At 46.2% G+C, this 18,263-nt stretch overlaps 1 protein-coding gene across 1 annotated transcript in view; it reads right to left on the reverse strand.

Moving 5' to 3' along the window:
- LOC144109714 (uncharacterized) overlaps positions 1-18,263 on the reverse strand; it is a 76,323-nt gene that overhangs the window by 21,547 nt on the left and 36,513 nt on the right. The window contains exons 10-13 of the mRNA XM_077642511.1: positions 17,965-18,107; positions 11,152-11,285; positions 4,096-4,288; positions 3,423-3,496 (exon numbers count right to left, since the gene is read on the reverse strand). Coding sequence (XP_077498637.1) covers positions 3,423-3,496; positions 4,096-4,288; positions 11,152-11,285; positions 17,965-18,107 — 544 coding nt within the window. The remainder of the gene's footprint in view (positions 1-3,422; positions 3,497-4,095; positions 4,289-11,151; positions 11,286-17,964; positions 18,108-18,263) is intronic.

Below are 18,263 nucleotides of genomic sequence, written 5' to 3' on the forward strand. Positions count from 1 at the left end.
TAGAAAATGAGATACGCGTCGCTACCAGTAAGCCTAACAACAGCTCAGCAGTGCGGACATATTTACCTGTGCACACCTACTGCTATATAACAGTGCGCTTGCCATTCGCTGTGACGTCAGTGAATACTTCCATTATTAGAGTATTCACTCACGTCACAGCTGCCGAATGGAAGCAGTGCAGTTGCATCTTTGCCGGCAAGAGGGCGGACCACTTGGACCGCGAGAGGTTCACTACGCCGGGACTTTTGCAAGCAGAATTGCGCTCGGAAACGTGGAATAAAGCACAAATAAGAAGACGACAAGCGCAAGCTGACCCCTCCGTCTCCTTCAACAAGAAGGTCAAGCGTATAAGGCGAACAATTGCAAACACATTAGCGCATGTATTTTGACACAGGTGATCACGATGGTCACAAAGTTCACCGGTCATACGAATACTGGGTGCACTATTACGGAATTTCTTCTTGAATGCGCCTCAGTAAATTTCCCTGTCAACTTGCCCCATTTGCTGATCAGCTCCTGACGTGCGAGTAAATTATTTGGTGCTCGCGTTTTTCGCAACGTGCAGCGGCACGCAAATGCGCAGTGGCTGGAAAAGCATTAGCAAACTCTGAAGCATCCATGGTGAGGAGAGGGCAGGCAGATGGTCTCTTGATACGCGCAAAGTGAACAAGAAAGGGAAAAGCCTAAGGCTTCTGACAGAGGAGTGTGGAAGCCATGGGTTCCTAAGAAATGATACCAGGAGAATGGGTGAGGAGACAGGCGCGTGTTAATGACATCCTAACCGAAATCAAGAGGAAGAAATGGGCTTGAGCAGCGCATGTGATGCGAAGGCAAGATTGCCGCTGGCCCTTAAGGGTAACGGAGTGGATTCCAAGAGAAGGCAAGCGTAGCGGGGGACGGCAGATGGTGAGGTGGGTGGTTGAGATTAAGAAGTTTGCGTGGATACGCTGGCCGCAGCTGGCAAAGGACAAGGTAAATTGGAGAGACATGGGAGAGGCCTTTGCCCTGCAGTGGCCGTATTCAGGCTGATGATGATGAGGATGAAAAATTTTAAAAAGAATAAAAGAAAGGGTGGGTCCCGGAGGTGGGATAGGGTAAAATAAAAGATAAAGTGGCTATATGAAGCATTGGGAAAACAGTAGTAATTATTTTTTTCCTCTGAACATGTGCAAACCTCTTTAAAGCGTTGCTTCTGTGCCGCAATGTACCTGCAGGATTTTATGTTTCCTCTGGGCATGTTGATCCCTGCTGGGTGAAATTCAAAATTCTTTTTTTTAGGAAAGGGAATGCCGCAGTAACTGTGTCACACATCTCGATGGACACCCGAACCGCGCCGTAAGGGAAGGAAAGTAGATGGGACTAAGAGAAGAAAGAGATAAAGATATGCCGTAGTGGAGGGCTCCGGAATAATTTCGACCACCTGGAAATCATTAACGTGCGCTGACATCGCACAGCACAAGTGCGCCTCTGCGTTTCGCCTCCATCGAAACGCGGTCGGGTCCGAACCCGGGTACTCCCGGTCAGTAGACGAGCACCCTAACCACTGAGTCCCCGCGGTGGGCCAAAAATGGTGTCTCCCGATGGGAAAAATGGTGTCTCCAAACTACCAAACGAACGTCCTATCGAGGCACCCTAGTACGCCTTGCAGTGGATGGTCACATGGACAGTAGCTGCGATAGAAGCAAATAAAGCCGCAACAGAAATGGGCAGATGTATAGAAAAAAAATCTTGAGGAAACACTTGAGCTCCGCCTCAATGGCATGACGCAATACCATTAATCGTTCCGTTCCGCGTCCTCGTGTCCACTTTGTGTAACAATTCACAAACACCTTCATTCTCTACTTTACGTTTATAGTGTACATTTGTTTGTTTTGTTCATTTTATTTTCACAGAACTTGGTGTACAATACAGGACCGAATATCACGTATGGGTATAAAGAACTGCCAAGGTCGACGGGGCAAAGGCGTTTGATGCGCGCCTGACGAGGCCTCGTCTCCGGAATATTGCATCAGGACAGACAAGTGGCCGGTCGCGCCGAAAACAAGAAAGAATAATGAGGCAGCAATAACTGTACAGTTACAAAACGATTAGAAAGATACAGTACAAGCACCGTTATTAAAACATCAATCACTGAGCATATTAAATGCAATACAAAGGCACAATACAAGATACAATAGAATACCAGATAAAAAAAATCGAGCGAATTCCTCATACCACTCCTGTCGCTGTGGTGAAGTGGTTAAGCGACGCGCCACTGCGACGGCAGGAGGCTGTTCCAAACAAAGCCACCACCGGCGGGGCTTCAGAGGCGCCGGTTGCTCTTACAGATGAACGATGTGCGCAAAACATTCCACGAACCAAATACACGGGAGAAACACAAGGACTCCCGTTTCACCCGTGTATGTGGTTCGTCGAATGTTTTGCGCACATCGTTCATCTGTATCACCATGCACCAACTAGGCCCAACAGAAGTGTTATTCAGGTTGCTCTTTCCGAGCAACCTCTCACGGCCAGTCATTCATTTAACTGCCATCTGCCACGGCAGGCACTTGGGCAGTTTTGTCACAATCCCGAGGGCGGGTTGCTACCTGCTACAATGGTTAAGTTGTGATGGTGTCACAAGGTCGCGTGACCTAGGTGGCACGTGGGTCATCTTCTTTGCTTCTCGGGGGATTTTTCGCGCACGCCGCAGCCGCAGCCACCGACCGCGGTGACGAATTCGCTGCTGAGTGGGACCTTAATGCGATCGCGTTAAAAGCGTCATCGTCTTTAGTTTCTTATGGCGTCTTTTGACGACTAACGCAGGTGAGCTTGGGCATATTTAGTTAATGAGCTAAAATATGCTATCTAGAGGCGTAGTTAACTAATACTGAGGAATTACGGAAATAACTATAACTGTTCGGCTCCTTACTAATGGGCAGGCGTGTAGCCCACAGTATTTAACATTCATATCATTATTTAGAAGTTCTAAAGTGCGGTTGCCTTCAGCGCTGTGGCCCAAAAAATTTTGGCTACTTCAACGAGTTACGAACACTGGACAGGTTGCGTAGCCCGCAAGGTTCTCGAAAGCGCATGTATTTTGGCGAGATGTAGCCAGAATTTTTTGGGCGCCAGCGCCGATGGAAACCGCGTTTTAGAAATTCTAAAAGTGATATGAATGTTCCCTCCTCTCAATAATTACTGTTAGGCTCGAGCATAGCAGTAATAGTTAAAAGTTAATTATTCAATATTAGTTAACTATCTTGCTAGTTAGCACGTCTTAGCTGTGTTTTGATGTACTACACCGCTGACCATGCCATGCCGAAAAAAGCGGTCTTCTAAATCAAAAAGCCTTTTTTTATAAATTGTGGGAAGTCTTAGGTGAAAAACTCATACTGCAACTCCACCCATAGCATTGTGCAGGGGACCATGCAGTTACTCACGTGAGCGTTGTGCCGGCCAGGAACCGTCCGAACCATTTGCCCCGCTTCTCCCGGGGCCAGATGACGCGCATTGTCTGCGTGAGGGGGAACATCGCCATGAGCGCTTCTCTTTAAGCACACTGCACTCTAAAGAACACCGACCAGTGCTTCCGATAAATTGTACCGACCGTAGGCTCCTCTCATCCAAGGGAACCACTTTCCGTTTTCTATCAGCGTGAATGAATGCAACCATCGCGCTGACGTTGGACCAATCTCGTCCGATAGTTGGCAATTATTAATAATAATATCAATAATAATTACAATAATTGGTTTTGGCGGTAAGGAAACGGCGCAGTATCTGTCTCGTGTACCGTTGGACACCTGAACCGCGCCGTAAGGGAAGGGATAAAGGAGGGAGTGAAAGAAGACAGGAAGAAAGAGATGCCGTAGTGGAGGGCTCTGGAATAATTTCGACCACCTGGGAGTCTTTAACGTGCACCGACATCGCACAGCACACGGGCGCCTTAGCGTTTTTCCTCCATAAAAACGCAGCCGCCACGGTCGGATTAAACCCGGCAACCCTGAGATATACACAGGCGCGAATTTGCTCTCTTCTCGGTCCGTACTTCGTTCTTCCAATCAGACTGCAGTGTAAACACAATGGCCTCGAGAAATGCTGACAATGCGCACTCACGTCATCGAGCAGCGATATCTGGGTGACATCGGCGGTGTCGTAGATGATGTTTTCGAAGGGCCGGCAGATGTAGTTGGTGAGCGTCAGGGCCACCACCATCACAGCTAGCGTGACCAGCATCAGCAGCGAACAGGCAGGAAAGGAGAGCACCACGGCCAGCAACATGGCGAGTCCCGCGTAGTTCGAGGAAGCACTGTGCGAGTTAGTAGCAAGTGTAGTTAGAACATACATTTTTAAGAGCGTTAGCTCTCACTCATCAGGTTGCTCAATTTCTTGGGGTGTGCTACCACCTCCCTTCTGCGTGAAATTTTCCAAGTCCGAGGAATTCAAGTTGGCTGCCCCCCTTGTAAATCGATATAGCAACCCAACTGGTGATTGATTGGTGACGTCATTATTATATCAAATTGATCATAATTGGTGACGTCATTATTTAATCCAAGATGGCGGCCGACTTAGTCCGCCACGTGACTGTGACGGCATAATCAAATATGACGGCTAAATTCGGGTTCCAATGATGACGTCCAAATCCAATATGGCGGACAGAATTGAAACCACATGATTATGACGTCATATCAATTGCAGTAAACCGGAGAGCTAACGGTCGTTACTTCGTCTTCCAGACGGTGGCGGCAACATCTTTTTTAGTAACAACAAAATTTTCTGTAGTATCCTTTCGTGCCTGGTCGTACCGACGTCACTCACTAAAGATACTGCAGATAAATGGTACAACACTACAGAAATATCTGTCGTTACAAGAAAACTTTTGGCGTAGCTTTGACACGATTCTGTCTTTTTTTTTTCTTACATGACTGCCACATATGAGAGCTGGGAAAGCTCACTCCACATTTTGAGGCTACATGTTGCTGAATATTTTATTTTGTGCCCCATTCATTTAACAGAGTTTGACTCTTCTCTGTAGTGCGCACTTAGAAAGGTCGCATTTATGACTCACCACATCATTCTCAATGTGTATTGCGGGAATAGTTGAAAGAAGAGAGTAATTAACATCCGCACACATCCACCCATTTCACCTTTCTCTGTTTTAAAATTGTTCCACCATTCCCATTTCAAGTCGTTGATCAATTCTACCTCTCGTTACCATCTTCAAGCCACTCTCATTCACTTACGTGATACTGTACGTATTGCGGACATGCAGTGGTCTCAAGTCTCATTCCCTGACTAGTAAAAATGTTTTACCAATACGATATTACTGTGAAAGCTGTCGAGCTTACAGTTGTAAATGTCTGACAACGCTTAGCTGAGTGCTAGTCGATAATACCTGTTATTTTAAATGCCTGACGGTCAGGGCTCCTTGTTTATTTTTCCGGCTATGCCCTACATCAGCTCTGTAAGTAGTAACTTTTCTACGGCATACAAACTAACGGAGTATAAAGCCTTTCACATTTTGAACGCATCAACAACACGGAAATTGCTTCAAGTGAAACTCTCGGCTCCTTGTGAGAGGACGTGTCATGGCAAAGAAAAAGCTAGCCCCCCCCCCCCCCTCCCCCCTCTCTTGCTACACTATTTCTGTAGATTCAGTGGTTGTTCTTAAAACGAATACGCAAAAACGACCCGACAGAATGGTCTACCATCACCTGAATAATTATTGCTTTTAACTGCACATTTAGAGTCTTTGATACGAACTAAATTAATCTCTGTGTTTCATTGTGTTAGCATTAGAAGACCATCGTCGAAAAAACCTGGTCTTTTGTCTGTCGGTCTCAAGCCTCGGTACGTAGGTAGCTAATTAGTGAGCGGGAACTTCCCTCTTCACTGTGAAGAGGGGAGTAAAATTGAGAGAGAGAAAACAAAGAGCGAGTGAGAAGCGATGGGTGCCGGCGGCAGAGTGGAGGGAGGGAAATCTCTCTCTCCACTTACAGAGGAGATGAGGAGGAGAAAAGTGGGAAAGACAAAGAGAACGTTAGAGGCGACGAGTGGCTAATGGGGAGAGTAGGGGACGTTTCTGTCTTAGCCATTCGCTACGCCAAGAGAACACAATGACGTAATGGAACAAAAAAAGAAAGCGCCTAATGCTAACGCATTTCTGCCCCATGAATTACTTTAATCTAATCATGATTTTTAAAGGCAACTGAAAGACTGTTTGACAAATTACTTGTTTCTTAATGAAAGTGAGTTTCATCCATTATCTTTAGTGTGTGTCTGTCACATGGGCTGAGAAACACCTTGCTTAACATACACGTTGCCTTGTAAGCTCACATTCTGAGAAAAGCCACTAGATTTTCATTGCCTCTGGTATCATCTCAATCGCATCGGTGTCCTCTTTTTCTGTCATTTAAGGTTCTCCCCGCCCGTTTAATTCAATGCTGCTGAGATGACAACGAAAGAGCGTAAACACCCTCTCTAATGAAATTGATAAGCTTAGTGTTGAGCAGTCAACATTCGAGCTTCTGCGGCTTGCCATGCTTCTTTAATTTTCTAAGAGCGTTGGCTCTTATTCATCACGTTCCTCGATTTCTTGAGATCTGCTACCACCTCCCTTCGGCGTGAACTTTTCTAAGTCCGAAAAATTCAACATGGCGGCCCCCATAGTAAATCGATATAGCAACCCAACTGGTTATTGATTGGCGACGTCATTAGTATATGGAATTGGTCATTGATTGGTGACGTCATTTATAAGTCCAATATCTCGGAAATAATGGTAATTAATGCTCGCAATATGTAGAGGTGAAATGCTTGTGAGTGCGTTTATCATATTTATTTATTTATTCATACTGTTAACCCTCTGCATGAGGGTCATTACAGGGAGGGAAACATATATAGACACAAGTGCAATTCTCTTCGCTAAAAAAAAGAAACACTCAAATGCACAGAATTACAGATTTGCACAGCAATCTTCCAGGAACGCGTTCACACCTATCACAAATTTTTCTACATCTGTTTGGTCCACAACGTCACATGGTAGTTGATTCCAAATTTCTACAGCATCGGGAAAAAAGGAGTAGCGATAGACATCAGTACGTGTAATAATAGGTTGTAATACCTTACTGTGATTTTTCCGAGGGCAACGGGAATAAACTCACTAATTCGTATTTCCATTGGTGTATCTCACTTTAATCTCATTCATATCAATTCTAGTAACCAAAACGGCTATATCTCCTTACTTTAACGTCTTCCAGATGGTGGCGGCACCTTTTTTCAGTATCTTTGAATTTCGGCGCCGAAATTTCTATGGTGATGTGAAACCTGCCAGCTGTCTTTCATTTTGATGATGGCACGCTATACTAGTACGCTCATCCTTAGGTATACAGTGCGCAAAGAGTGCGCTACGTACTCTATGGCATGCTGGCATTTTGGAGGGGCTCGGCAGGGTGATATGTAGTGACCCCTAGGACATTGACATCGAATTACTGAATTTGAAGAGGGAATGGAGGAAGCAACGTATAAAAGAAATGAACAAGCACACTAATGATTCAGCGGCAAGATCGAAAGCATAGGTATTTAGGATTTCACTGCAGAACCGATATTTCTCTTTAACTGTTGTTGAGGAAATAAATCATAATCTTCCAAAATGATGCGGCAGTTGGCAATACAAGTATTGATCACGGTAGGTAGACAGGATGCCGGCAAGGTCCCTCAGGAGATCAGATATCTGCTTCAGAAAAGACGGTATAATGTCTCCAGCCTGCCAGATTGAATAGAACTCTCAGACCCGTGTAAAGTAATCAATAAACGCAAAAGTAGCCGACATAAAGATTAATAAGATGGACAGAATCAAGCTGCTCCAAAGAGTGGCGAAAGCTTAAAAGCGGTTAAGAGGAAATTAGGCATATTGTTACGTAGTGGAGGCGGCAGACCAGGCGGCGAGGAAGAACGCGAAAGAAGGCTTCCAGAAGAAACTTTATGGGGCTGACCTGTGCGCACAATGAAATTGAATGACTGAATGACGGTGAAAGCAACAAGAATGCTCGGTGGTCGTCGAAAAGAATGGCCGCCGCTCACAGCTGCACTCAATTTAAAGCTGATATCGAACTTTCGAGATATGCGTGCAGAGTTACCTCAATATTCTGGAACAAGGTAGAACCGGCTGCGCCTGGATGCCATCAATCGAGATAAATCGGGTCGCTCCTTGCTCGCAAACAAAGTGATAAAGCGGCGTGCCGGCAGCTTTGAAGAATGGACAAACAAACACACTACAAAGATTCGCGGCAATACGCTGAAGTGAGATGTAAGGACTAACAGACCAAGAAAGCGATGTGTTCATGAGTATAGAAAAGATAGTAAAGTTAGCCGAAGCATTTTGCACACATCTGTAAAGTAGATGAGAGAGTGCGCGGTGTGATCGCACCAAGGGTTGCACCACTGGCGCCGCTAATAGCTTCGGATGGAGGGAAGGTCTATTTTCGCGCCCCCTTTCGCGTGCTGGCACTTTCGTCCTCCCGCTTAATTCAGTGCTTCAGTGACGCTCATGCTGGAAATATTCGCCAGGCACACGAGGGGTGATGCCGAACGGAAGCTACGTGGTTCAGGACGAAGAGTCACTCCGGAGAGCTGTGCTAATTCCTAGAAGAACAGAGCTAAGGTGCTCCATCCATGATGTAGCAAATGTGGGCGCCATGTGTGAATCTTTCTGTGGCCGATGAAACGACTCGAAACCGGGTGGTGAGCTGTCATGTTATGTAGTTGACACCGAAGGGCGGAGAGAAGTTGTCGAAGAGCAGACAAATTCACTGCTGACGTCTACCCCTCAACTACGTGCAGGTCGTACTGACTTGGACACATGCGCCTGCTTTCTGGCTGCGTCACTGCGACTGCGTGCGGCCGCCGCATCCTGATGTAACGTCAAAAAAAGGGACTGGCAACCTGGGACAACGCTGCAAAGGGCGTTAACCTCCCCTGCTGGCGAACAACCTCGAGGAAAGAATGATCAAGACTATTGCAGTTATGCGCTGGCCATGTATATCGTCACCGTACTCAAGACCTTCGTGATCACGACGAGCACCGCTCTGCCGGACACAAAGCCGATTACCCTGTATATGCTCGTCCACAGCAGGCGGTCCACAACTACACTAAACGCAACGCGTCCCTACGTCACCGAGGCGGGGACCTCGACGTCATCGCTAAGCTACAGCGGGTAGCAGGAGCTGTGTCCTTTGAATGGTACCGTCTTGACCGCCAAGGCATGTAGTGCAACAGGCCCACGATGGTACAGCGTAGGATGCTGAATATAAGTCGGGTGACAGAGTGTAGATGTGGACTCCCATTCACGGACTAGGACTTAATAAAAAAATATCGGGTGTCGGTTTCTTCAAGAGAGGTTCCCAATTTTTATCATAATGTATTCAGCCAACCGTCCCAATTCTTGCTCCATTGCGGGAAATTTTGCTCTACGCACACGTTTCATTGCGAGTATTTTACTGGCGCCGCATCCTTCCACAGTCCGCCTATTCAAGCCAGGCACCGTGCTAACCGGCGTAGTACCAACTTGCTTTCCCTACCAACGCCGGCAGCACACCCGCAAGTGTACGAGGCAAACGCGAACGCAGCAAAGGCCTCCGATGCAATGCTTCAGCGTGTTGAATCATCACCCCAGCATACGGTCCGCTGCAGCTGAGGACGCGTTGACGCAATTCGGGATAACCGCTGTGTCATAAATGCGGCACCCGGGAGCATGTTGGACCACTACTGAGAGTGTACAACAACAGCGAGGGCGGAAGCTGGAGGAGACGAGGCGAGGCAAGGGAAATGCAAAGCCAGATGGTCTGCGTCGATCTTCTCCGAAGCAAACTCGGACTCAAAAAGACATAACGCTGTCGGTCCGCGAGCCATGCCATTGTAAGCAGCAATCGTAAATACCGCCCATGAAGTGAATTCGTTTCAGCTTGCCCCGCCTTCACCTTTTCTCACCTTGCCTGCACACACGGCGGAGAGCACTGCGATACCCTCTGACGGTGATCGGAAGGGACAGTCTCGACCTGCCGTCCGAGGGCCAGGGGATCAGCGGTGCCCGGATGAGAGTTTCACCAACGAGCTCTTTAACGATCTATTTCCGCCAATCCCACAACCCAGAGTGCCCAGGGATCAAACGGAGGAAGACGGGGAAGGCTGAAGCGACGCAAGTGCGGCCTCGATTTCCATAGATTGAGATGGTAGGGGGGTTTTAGACTGAATGGCTCGAGTGGCTGCCTGGGAGTCAGTGTAAATGGCATAGTTAGGTACAGGTGGGAGCGAATGAAAATGTTAAGTGGTGCGAATGATAGATAGACAGGACTTGAAGCGAGAGAATGTCCTGGGTGGATAGGAAAAGGCCGCCAGTGTGAGCGACAGGAGTACAAAAAAGAGTACGAATGAGGACTTGACTTCCGGAAACGCGAGGAGCCACTTAAGAGGCATCCGTGTACGCCACTCCATAGGTATTGAAGGGAGGACTATGATGTGAAGCAGCAGTATTTCGGCGGCCAGAACGCAGGACCGCTGACATATTGGAGGGAAGAGGAAGTATACTGAGGTTAGAAGCCTCCGGAGGGGAGAGAGTAGGAAGAAGGGCCATCTAAATATCAGAGATAAGGAACGTCGCGATAAGGCAGCCAAATCTCAAGAAACTGGTTACGCAACTTTCAGCAACATCCTAATGTAAACAGATTGTGTTCCTATACTTCTTTCTTGCAGTGTCATGCACGTGGCGCGAAAAAAAATTGTTATTGTTTTGCAGCTACGCTCTTTTATTTCACGATTAGGGTGCACCGGTAGCGTTTTTTGCTCGTGAACAGATGCTCTGTTGGTCACTAAAACACCTAGCTTTTAGCGAGCGCGCGTTTTCGCCAACTTCTTGAAACCCTGTTTTCCTAGCTGTATTTCTTGCGTCTCTAGAGAAGACTCGTGGGTGAACGGGAGCTGTGTAGATGTGTTTTCAAAATGCGTAGCCCCAACCAGCTACACTTCAAGAAGGAGCGGGTGCTGAAGTGGTTTCCGGTCACAGTACATCGCACTCACTGGCACCCAGAGCCCTGTCAGAGAGCATGGAGCCTTTCCCGTGTCCCGCCCAGCTGTTAAGCTCGAGGAAGAACGAACACTTTCGAAGAGACAAATGCTCACCTCCGCTTGGTGGGTGCCACCCCTTCGTTGTAGTAGAACATGCCCATGATGAAGCTCCCAGCGTAGAGGCAGAACAGCACCGAGAAGCTACCCACGATGGCTGCCAAGTACGACTTTCTTTGGCTGCGCAAGGTCTGCAAGCAGTGAAGAAAAAAAAATGCTTTTTACTTGTAGTTGGTTTTCTTAGTTCCATGTTAAGTCGTCAATAAGTGCAAAATTCTGGTGAAACCAAGTACGCAACTGAAATAGTTTTACTTATTTCGATCAGGAGTATTGAGCCTGCATCAGACAATGTGCAAGATGATTTTACGCTATGCTGTTGTTGCCAATATATGCGTGTATTTCAGCAGGAAATGCACGTAAGAAAATCCGCGATTTGAAACTCCTAAGTACTAATCCCTTTAGGTGGAAGACACCCTTCACAAATACATTACAAAAAAATGGTTCGGGGTCTAACTCCCCTTAAATCGATGTGTGACGTGCGAAAGCACAGTAACGTAAATGATGATGCTACAAACGACACCCTAGCACCATGATGACGCAAATCTCAAATCTGGGAACAACATTTTGTGGGATGGCCCAAACCATATTTTTGGAAACCACCCGGGTCAAATTTGGAGGTCGCCATCGTGCCTGGCACGGTCAATTATATCTGGACATCGATTATGGTTCGAAATCGTCTAACGTGAAATTTCGAGGTTCACCCGGGCCAGATTTTTGGAAATGACCTGGCCCAAATTTGGAGGTATCCATCTTTTCTGGCACGGTCATTTATTGTATTTTGTCTTCTTTATCCAGGTTTTTCTCGGATTGCTTCCTCTGCTGGTGGGGCAGCCACCGACGTTCTACTACGCATCGTTATTGGACATTACGGCTGCTTGCATCGATCCCGTCAGCACGTCAAGTCATCCGGCCGTATTCCAAGATTTCTACCACAGCCTTCCCAGCGGCGCCACTGCTTCGTCGACAGAACCGGCAGGAGCATTGGCAGCAGCAACACCGGACCTGCGTGCCACGAAGCACGCGGCAGTGGGCGCGGCGGCAATACCAGGATGAGGGCTGCAAACCCTTTTGTCTTCTCCATCCAGGTGAGCAAGTGCTACGGAAATTGCCTTCGCAGCAACAATGTTTGCCTTCTTTTTCTGCCGTGTCCACGGCCCGTGCTTGATTTGATGCGATTCTTGTTCCTCCTGGGGGGCGACATCGAGGCGAACCCCGGACCAGATAATTCGATTTCGGAGCAATTGAATTTGATTGCGTGAGACATACAAGAAATAAAGAAAGGAAAAAAAATGTAACGAATCAGAAGCTCAACGTTATTGAAAAGAAGCTGGAAGAGATAGGAATCCTTAAGAAAAAGGTCATGGAATGCGAAAAAAAAGTAACTGAACTGGAGCAACAGCTGTCAGTAATGACAAAAAAAATGATGATTTAGGAAATAGAAGCCGAAGATCAAACCTGATTGGTTTTGGCATAGAGGAGCAAGAAGAAGAGTCTGACGAACAAGTTCGGACTATAGTAACAAAAGATATTCTTAAAGATAAGCTAAACGTGACGGTATCAGGTATTGAAAGAACACATCGGCTGGGTAGACAAGAGCCAGAAAATTGAGGCAAAGATAGACCTGTGATCTTTGGGTTACTAGACTACCGTCATAAAGTGAACATTTTAAAGCAATTTTCTAAACTTAAGAGATCCACGTATTCAATCAGCGAAGATTTTCCACAAAGTGTCCGAGAGGTAAGGAAAAAGCTGTGGAATCGAAGCAAAGAAAATCGTGAGAGGAAAGAAAAAGTGAGGATGACGTATGATAAAGTCCTAATAAATGGTTATCGTTTCACCTGGGACAATGATAGCAACGGCGTCGTTGAACTTGAACCAAAAAAAAAACGAAGAAAGCGAAGTAGACGCAGTATGGAACCACGGGCCACTCGGTCAAGGCGCCGGAAACGTTGATCAATCTAAACGTGCGCATCCTTATAAACGAATATGACGGTCTAGGAGCTTACAATCAAATCTTCATGAATGATGTAAAATGTAACAAAATATTAACAAACATGTCTTTTCGTAGTCCCCATGTGAATGCGCGGTTTGCCGTGAATAAATCTGCTTATCTTGAGTACCTGTTTAATAAACAAGATAAGTTTGAAGTGTTTATGGTTACGGAAACCTGGTACTCCTGTGATGAATTAGTAATTAATATGCCCGGCTACAACTCGTCTTTCATGCGCAGATCCTTAAGTCGTGGTGGCGGTGTTTGAGCTTTAGTAAAAAAGTGTATAAATTGCGATTTAGTACCAAGATTTTGTTGTGTCACTTCTGACTACAAAATGGCTTGCTTAAATTTTGACCGTACTATTCTTGGAGTTTGTTACCGCTCTCCTAATGGCCGCACTGCAGAATTATTTTCTTTCGTTGACATATTTTTGAATTTTGTGAACTCTAACAGCTTCAGTGTCATTCTGGCCGGTGATTTTAATGTAAATCTGTTTTCCGATAGCAGCACATCTCTCCGCAAATGGCTGCATTAACACAATGTACGCCTACATAAGTTATTATGCATACAGAATCACTCATTGACCTTTTATTCCTAATTTTGATGAAAAGAGCATTGTGTCTGCTGTCTTTCATTACGATCGTACTGACCATTTCCCAATACTGCTAGGGGTGACATCGGGTATGAAGAAAAAACCAGCATGTCCTTGCTTTCATCAAGCGATAACTGAGAAAAAAACCTTGCTTCTTTCAGACAGGCTGTTGCAGATATAGCCTGGTCTGACGTGCTCTCTGACAGACGTGGAATCCGCCTATGATATCTTACTTGATACAATTATTGCGCTTTACACCGAACATTTTCCGTACAAGGCGCACGTAGCACCTCGGAAAGGGCGCAAGGAGTGGATGACGTCACAATTGCTCAAGGAGATACAATCTAAAGAAAGAATGTACCAAGACTTCAATAATACACGCGATCCCGAACTAATAGCTAGATACAAAGTCCTCAGAAATAAGCTAAACAAAACGTTAAGGCGTGCTAGAGGTTCGTATTACTACGGCAAATTCGAATCATGCCACGGTGATTCCTGAGAGTTATGGAACCAGATTAACAACGTTGTTTTACGCACACTGCAGACTAGCTCTCCTCAAGAAGTATTTATTCAAGGACGAAGTGTAAATGGGCAGGAACCAGCAGAGGCGTTCAATTAATATATCGTTACCCGAGAATATCAAAGTTCGCCCAACATGTCATACGATTCTCGCATCAGGCAAAGCCGCGATTCTATGTATCAAAGTGCAACTACATGTTCTGAAGTATTCACTGCATCTTTGAACATGAAGAACAGCAGATGCCACGATGAATTGATTTGCATATACGGCCTGTGAAGCCTGTGTTAGATATTCTGGCGCCAATTTTAGCACATATATTTAATTTAAGTTTTGAATGTGAACTAGCTGTTTCCACGGTGCATGCAAATTGCTAAAGTGACAGCTGTGTATAAGAAAGGTGATAAGCTTTGTGTTTCAGAGAACAGGCCACTTTCCATGCTGCCGATATTTTCTAAAGGACTGGAAAAATTATCCACATAAGAATATGATGCTTTTGTGACAAACACCAAATATTTACAGATTTGCAGTTTGGTTTTATCAAACATAAATCTACCGAGACAGCATTACTAAGCCAGAAGGAGTATATCTTACAGTGTTTAGAGGAAAGGAAACTTGGCCTTGGTGTTTTTATAATTTTTCGCAGGCTTTCGCCTGCATCAGTCATAATATGCTTTTGGCAAAACTGTTCGACTACGGCTTGAGGGGTCGTGTTCATGCGCTTCTTTCGTCATATTATGCCCACCGCTTTCAGTTTGTAAGTATTAATAGCTGTCGATCCTCAGTAAAAAAAAAGTAACTGCTGGCGTGCATCAGGGAAGCATCCTTGGACTGCTTCTGTTTAACTTTTATATAAATGATATCGTCAATCAATGACTGCATGCGAAGTGTGTTATGTATGCCGATGACGTCTCACTGTTCTTCTCATCAAGCATATGTGAAGATGTGATAAACGAGGCAAATAGGACACTAAGTACACTCCATCAATGGTCCCTTAATAATCAGTTGAAAATTAATGCAACTAAAACTAAGATATTATATTCAAACCAAAAATAAAAACGTTATTCTACCATGCAATCTTAAGCTAGGTTTGGAAACGATAGAGGTTGTAGACAATATAAAGATATTAGGGGTACATTTCAACAGCCAGCTAAGCTGGGACAACCATGTTAACGCTGTCATCAGTAAGCTTTTCGTGTCACAGGTATCATTAACCGGCATCGTCAGTTACTTCCGTGCGAAGTTCAGCTTCTCCTGTATAATTCGCTCTTTATGTCCCAAGTAAACTATGCGCACTTAGTTTGGGGAACAATAAAAATAAGATTCACGTTTTACAGAAGGCCCTAAGTGCAATACTCCACGTCGGTTCTGATGCAAACACATGCGACTTATTCCGCCAGTTCAATGCCGTAAACGTATCTGAAATGTATAATGTTAGGCTGGCCGAAAGATATAAGGACATGCAACAAAATGTGAATTGCTTGCGTGACACGGCACACCTTTCGCTAAATGTGCAAGTTTAATTACCCTAGCAGACAGCGAACGGTGGCATATTCCGACATGCCGCACAATATATAGCACTTATAGCTTAGCACACACGTTGCCGCGTCTTTTAACTAAGTTTCATGCTGCAAAAGTTGATGTATCATGAGCATGCAGCAAAGATATACAGGATGTACGTGCTAATTTTTAGATTACACCCTGCTTTCATTGCTTCTTTATCTCTTTCGTTCCATAAAGTGTTGACCTGATTTGAATAACCAAAGACATGTTTTCCTATGAAGCATATTTTTCTGTTGTTTTTTGTTATCATTTTTTGTGTACGGTTCATTACTTATTGTTTTTTATAATGATGCGCCAACCGTTCTAGACAACTGTTGTGCGCATGTAGGGGCCGAGGGACATGTCAAGCCACAATTTGTTTTTTTTTCTCTCGCCCCTCACCATGTGTACATGGGAAAATAAATTGAATTGAATTGAATGGTTGGATATTGATCTAGGTCCAAGTCGGCCAAGGTTCGATTTCGTGGGTGACCCGGGCCAAACTCTTGCCGCTTGGCGTCATAGTTGCTGTGGCAACGAGCGATGCACTAGCAAGATGCGCGAGAAAGATTTTTGCTGGGCACTGACGATCGTGTGAGTGTTTTCGCACTAATATTTAAGGAAAAGCATACTCAATGTTGCTGCGTAGTCGTGGAGGTAGTGGTTGCCGCCGCATTCATTCAGTGGCACTCGACAGGGCCAACGCTAGAGCGATAGTGTCCTTGTCCGGTCTAGTTGATCAGCGAAACGTCCTTCACGTGCGTTGCTTACAACGCGAGAACTACCACTGCACGTGCGCTCGCCGCTCCCTTTTAATTTTGGCCCGGACCTCTCGTGCCCGCCTTCACCATGTACGCGCGCTCTGCCTCGCCAGTTTTGTTTTACCTGGACTCGAAACTGCCCCACAGTCCCCATCACAGTGACATTAGAAAACCGGCTCATCCCGGGTAAACACTCTCCAGGTACTGGACCTACACATCCAGAACAACCGAAAAAAAAACACACTCACCACCCGGAAACTCAAAACAGACCACAGTGTCGATATCCCCACTAAACCGCCCACTAGAATTCTGGACACCACCGGGGCGTGAAGGAGCATGACCTATGTCGTCTCATTCATGCCTTCGTCCTCAGCCGCTTTCTCTTCACGCTCCCCTACCTGAAACTCAAACGCATAAAAATCTCTATGATCCGAACAGCATTTAAGACAGCACTACACCTACCCTTAAATACCTCAACCGAAAAACTCCTTCAGCTAGGCCTACACAACACGATAGGTGAGCTTATCGAGGCCCACCGACAGACACAATGCATACGTCTCGCCAGAACCGCCACCGGCAGACACATCCTACACACCCTAGGTATCCGCATACCATCACCAGATGACACACAACTTCAGCTCCCCTGCTATGTTCACCGCGAACTACTTATTAAACCTCTCCCCAAAAACATGCACCCCGCCGCAGAGCCCACGCTGCCACTTCAGAGGAGGCCGAAGAGGCCGCCATTTCTCTAGCAATCACGCGCACGGAAGCCCAGTGTATACTGTCAGACTCTAAAACTGCCACACTAAATTTTGCTCTTGGGAGTGTTCATGTCCCTGCATTTCGCATACTGAACTCCCTCGGCGCACGCCCGCCCCGCCACATGGAGCTCGTATGGGTGCCTGCCCACTCCGGGAATCCCGGAAACGAGGCCACCAAAGCTTTAGCCCGAGGTTCTCTCAACCGGGCACCGGCACACTTTGGAGGGGGCTCCAAACACGCACCTTTCCCTCGCTTTATATACGCTCACACTTATATACAATTTTGGTACCAACGCAGTCCGCAAAGGTGGCGCCACATTGAGTTCGGCCAGTGGGCAGTATATGCAGACTAACAACATATCTATCATGGTCTGAAATGGCGGTGCACCGCTTCATGACGTCACCCTATTTTTCTTTCCATCGTTCGAATCGCTTCGAGTACACACAAACTCCACCGGTTTTTTTTCGTACTATGATAATAATGCTTTCGCATTTTAAAAAGTCGATGCAGAAAAGAAGAGATGAAGAGTAAGGAAGCAGGGTAGAAGGTGAGGAGGCAAAACCATAAATGGTGCAAAAGCGCGTGCGTCGACGTGGATGAGAGGAGCACCCTCCACTCTGGCCCAACCCAGGATGCATACCTTGAGCACGCCTATGCTGTCAACCGCATCGATGGCGGCCGCGAAGCCTTCGAAGCCGACCACTGTGTGCTCGGCGTCCTGCAGCAGCATGCGGCTGAAGTCGCTCGCCAGTTCCGTCGTCTCAGCCGCCAGCCTCAGGCACTCTGCGCATTGGGAGCCGCAGTGCGGAGACAGACACGGAATTCCGAAAACATTGAAAATTTCAAACACAATCAACGTCCGTTTTAACGGTCTCGCATAATGCAAAAAAAAAAAAACTGCCTTCGACTTAAGAGCGTTAGCTACGGGAGATTCCAGTT

The sequence above is a fragment of the Amblyomma americanum genome, chromosome 11, assembly GCF_052857255.1.
Source record: "Amblyomma americanum isolate KBUSLIRL-KWMA chromosome 11, ASM5285725v1, whole genome shotgun sequence".
NCBI classification, from domain to species: Eukaryota; Metazoa; Arthropoda; class Arachnida; order Ixodida; family Ixodidae; genus Amblyomma; species Amblyomma americanum.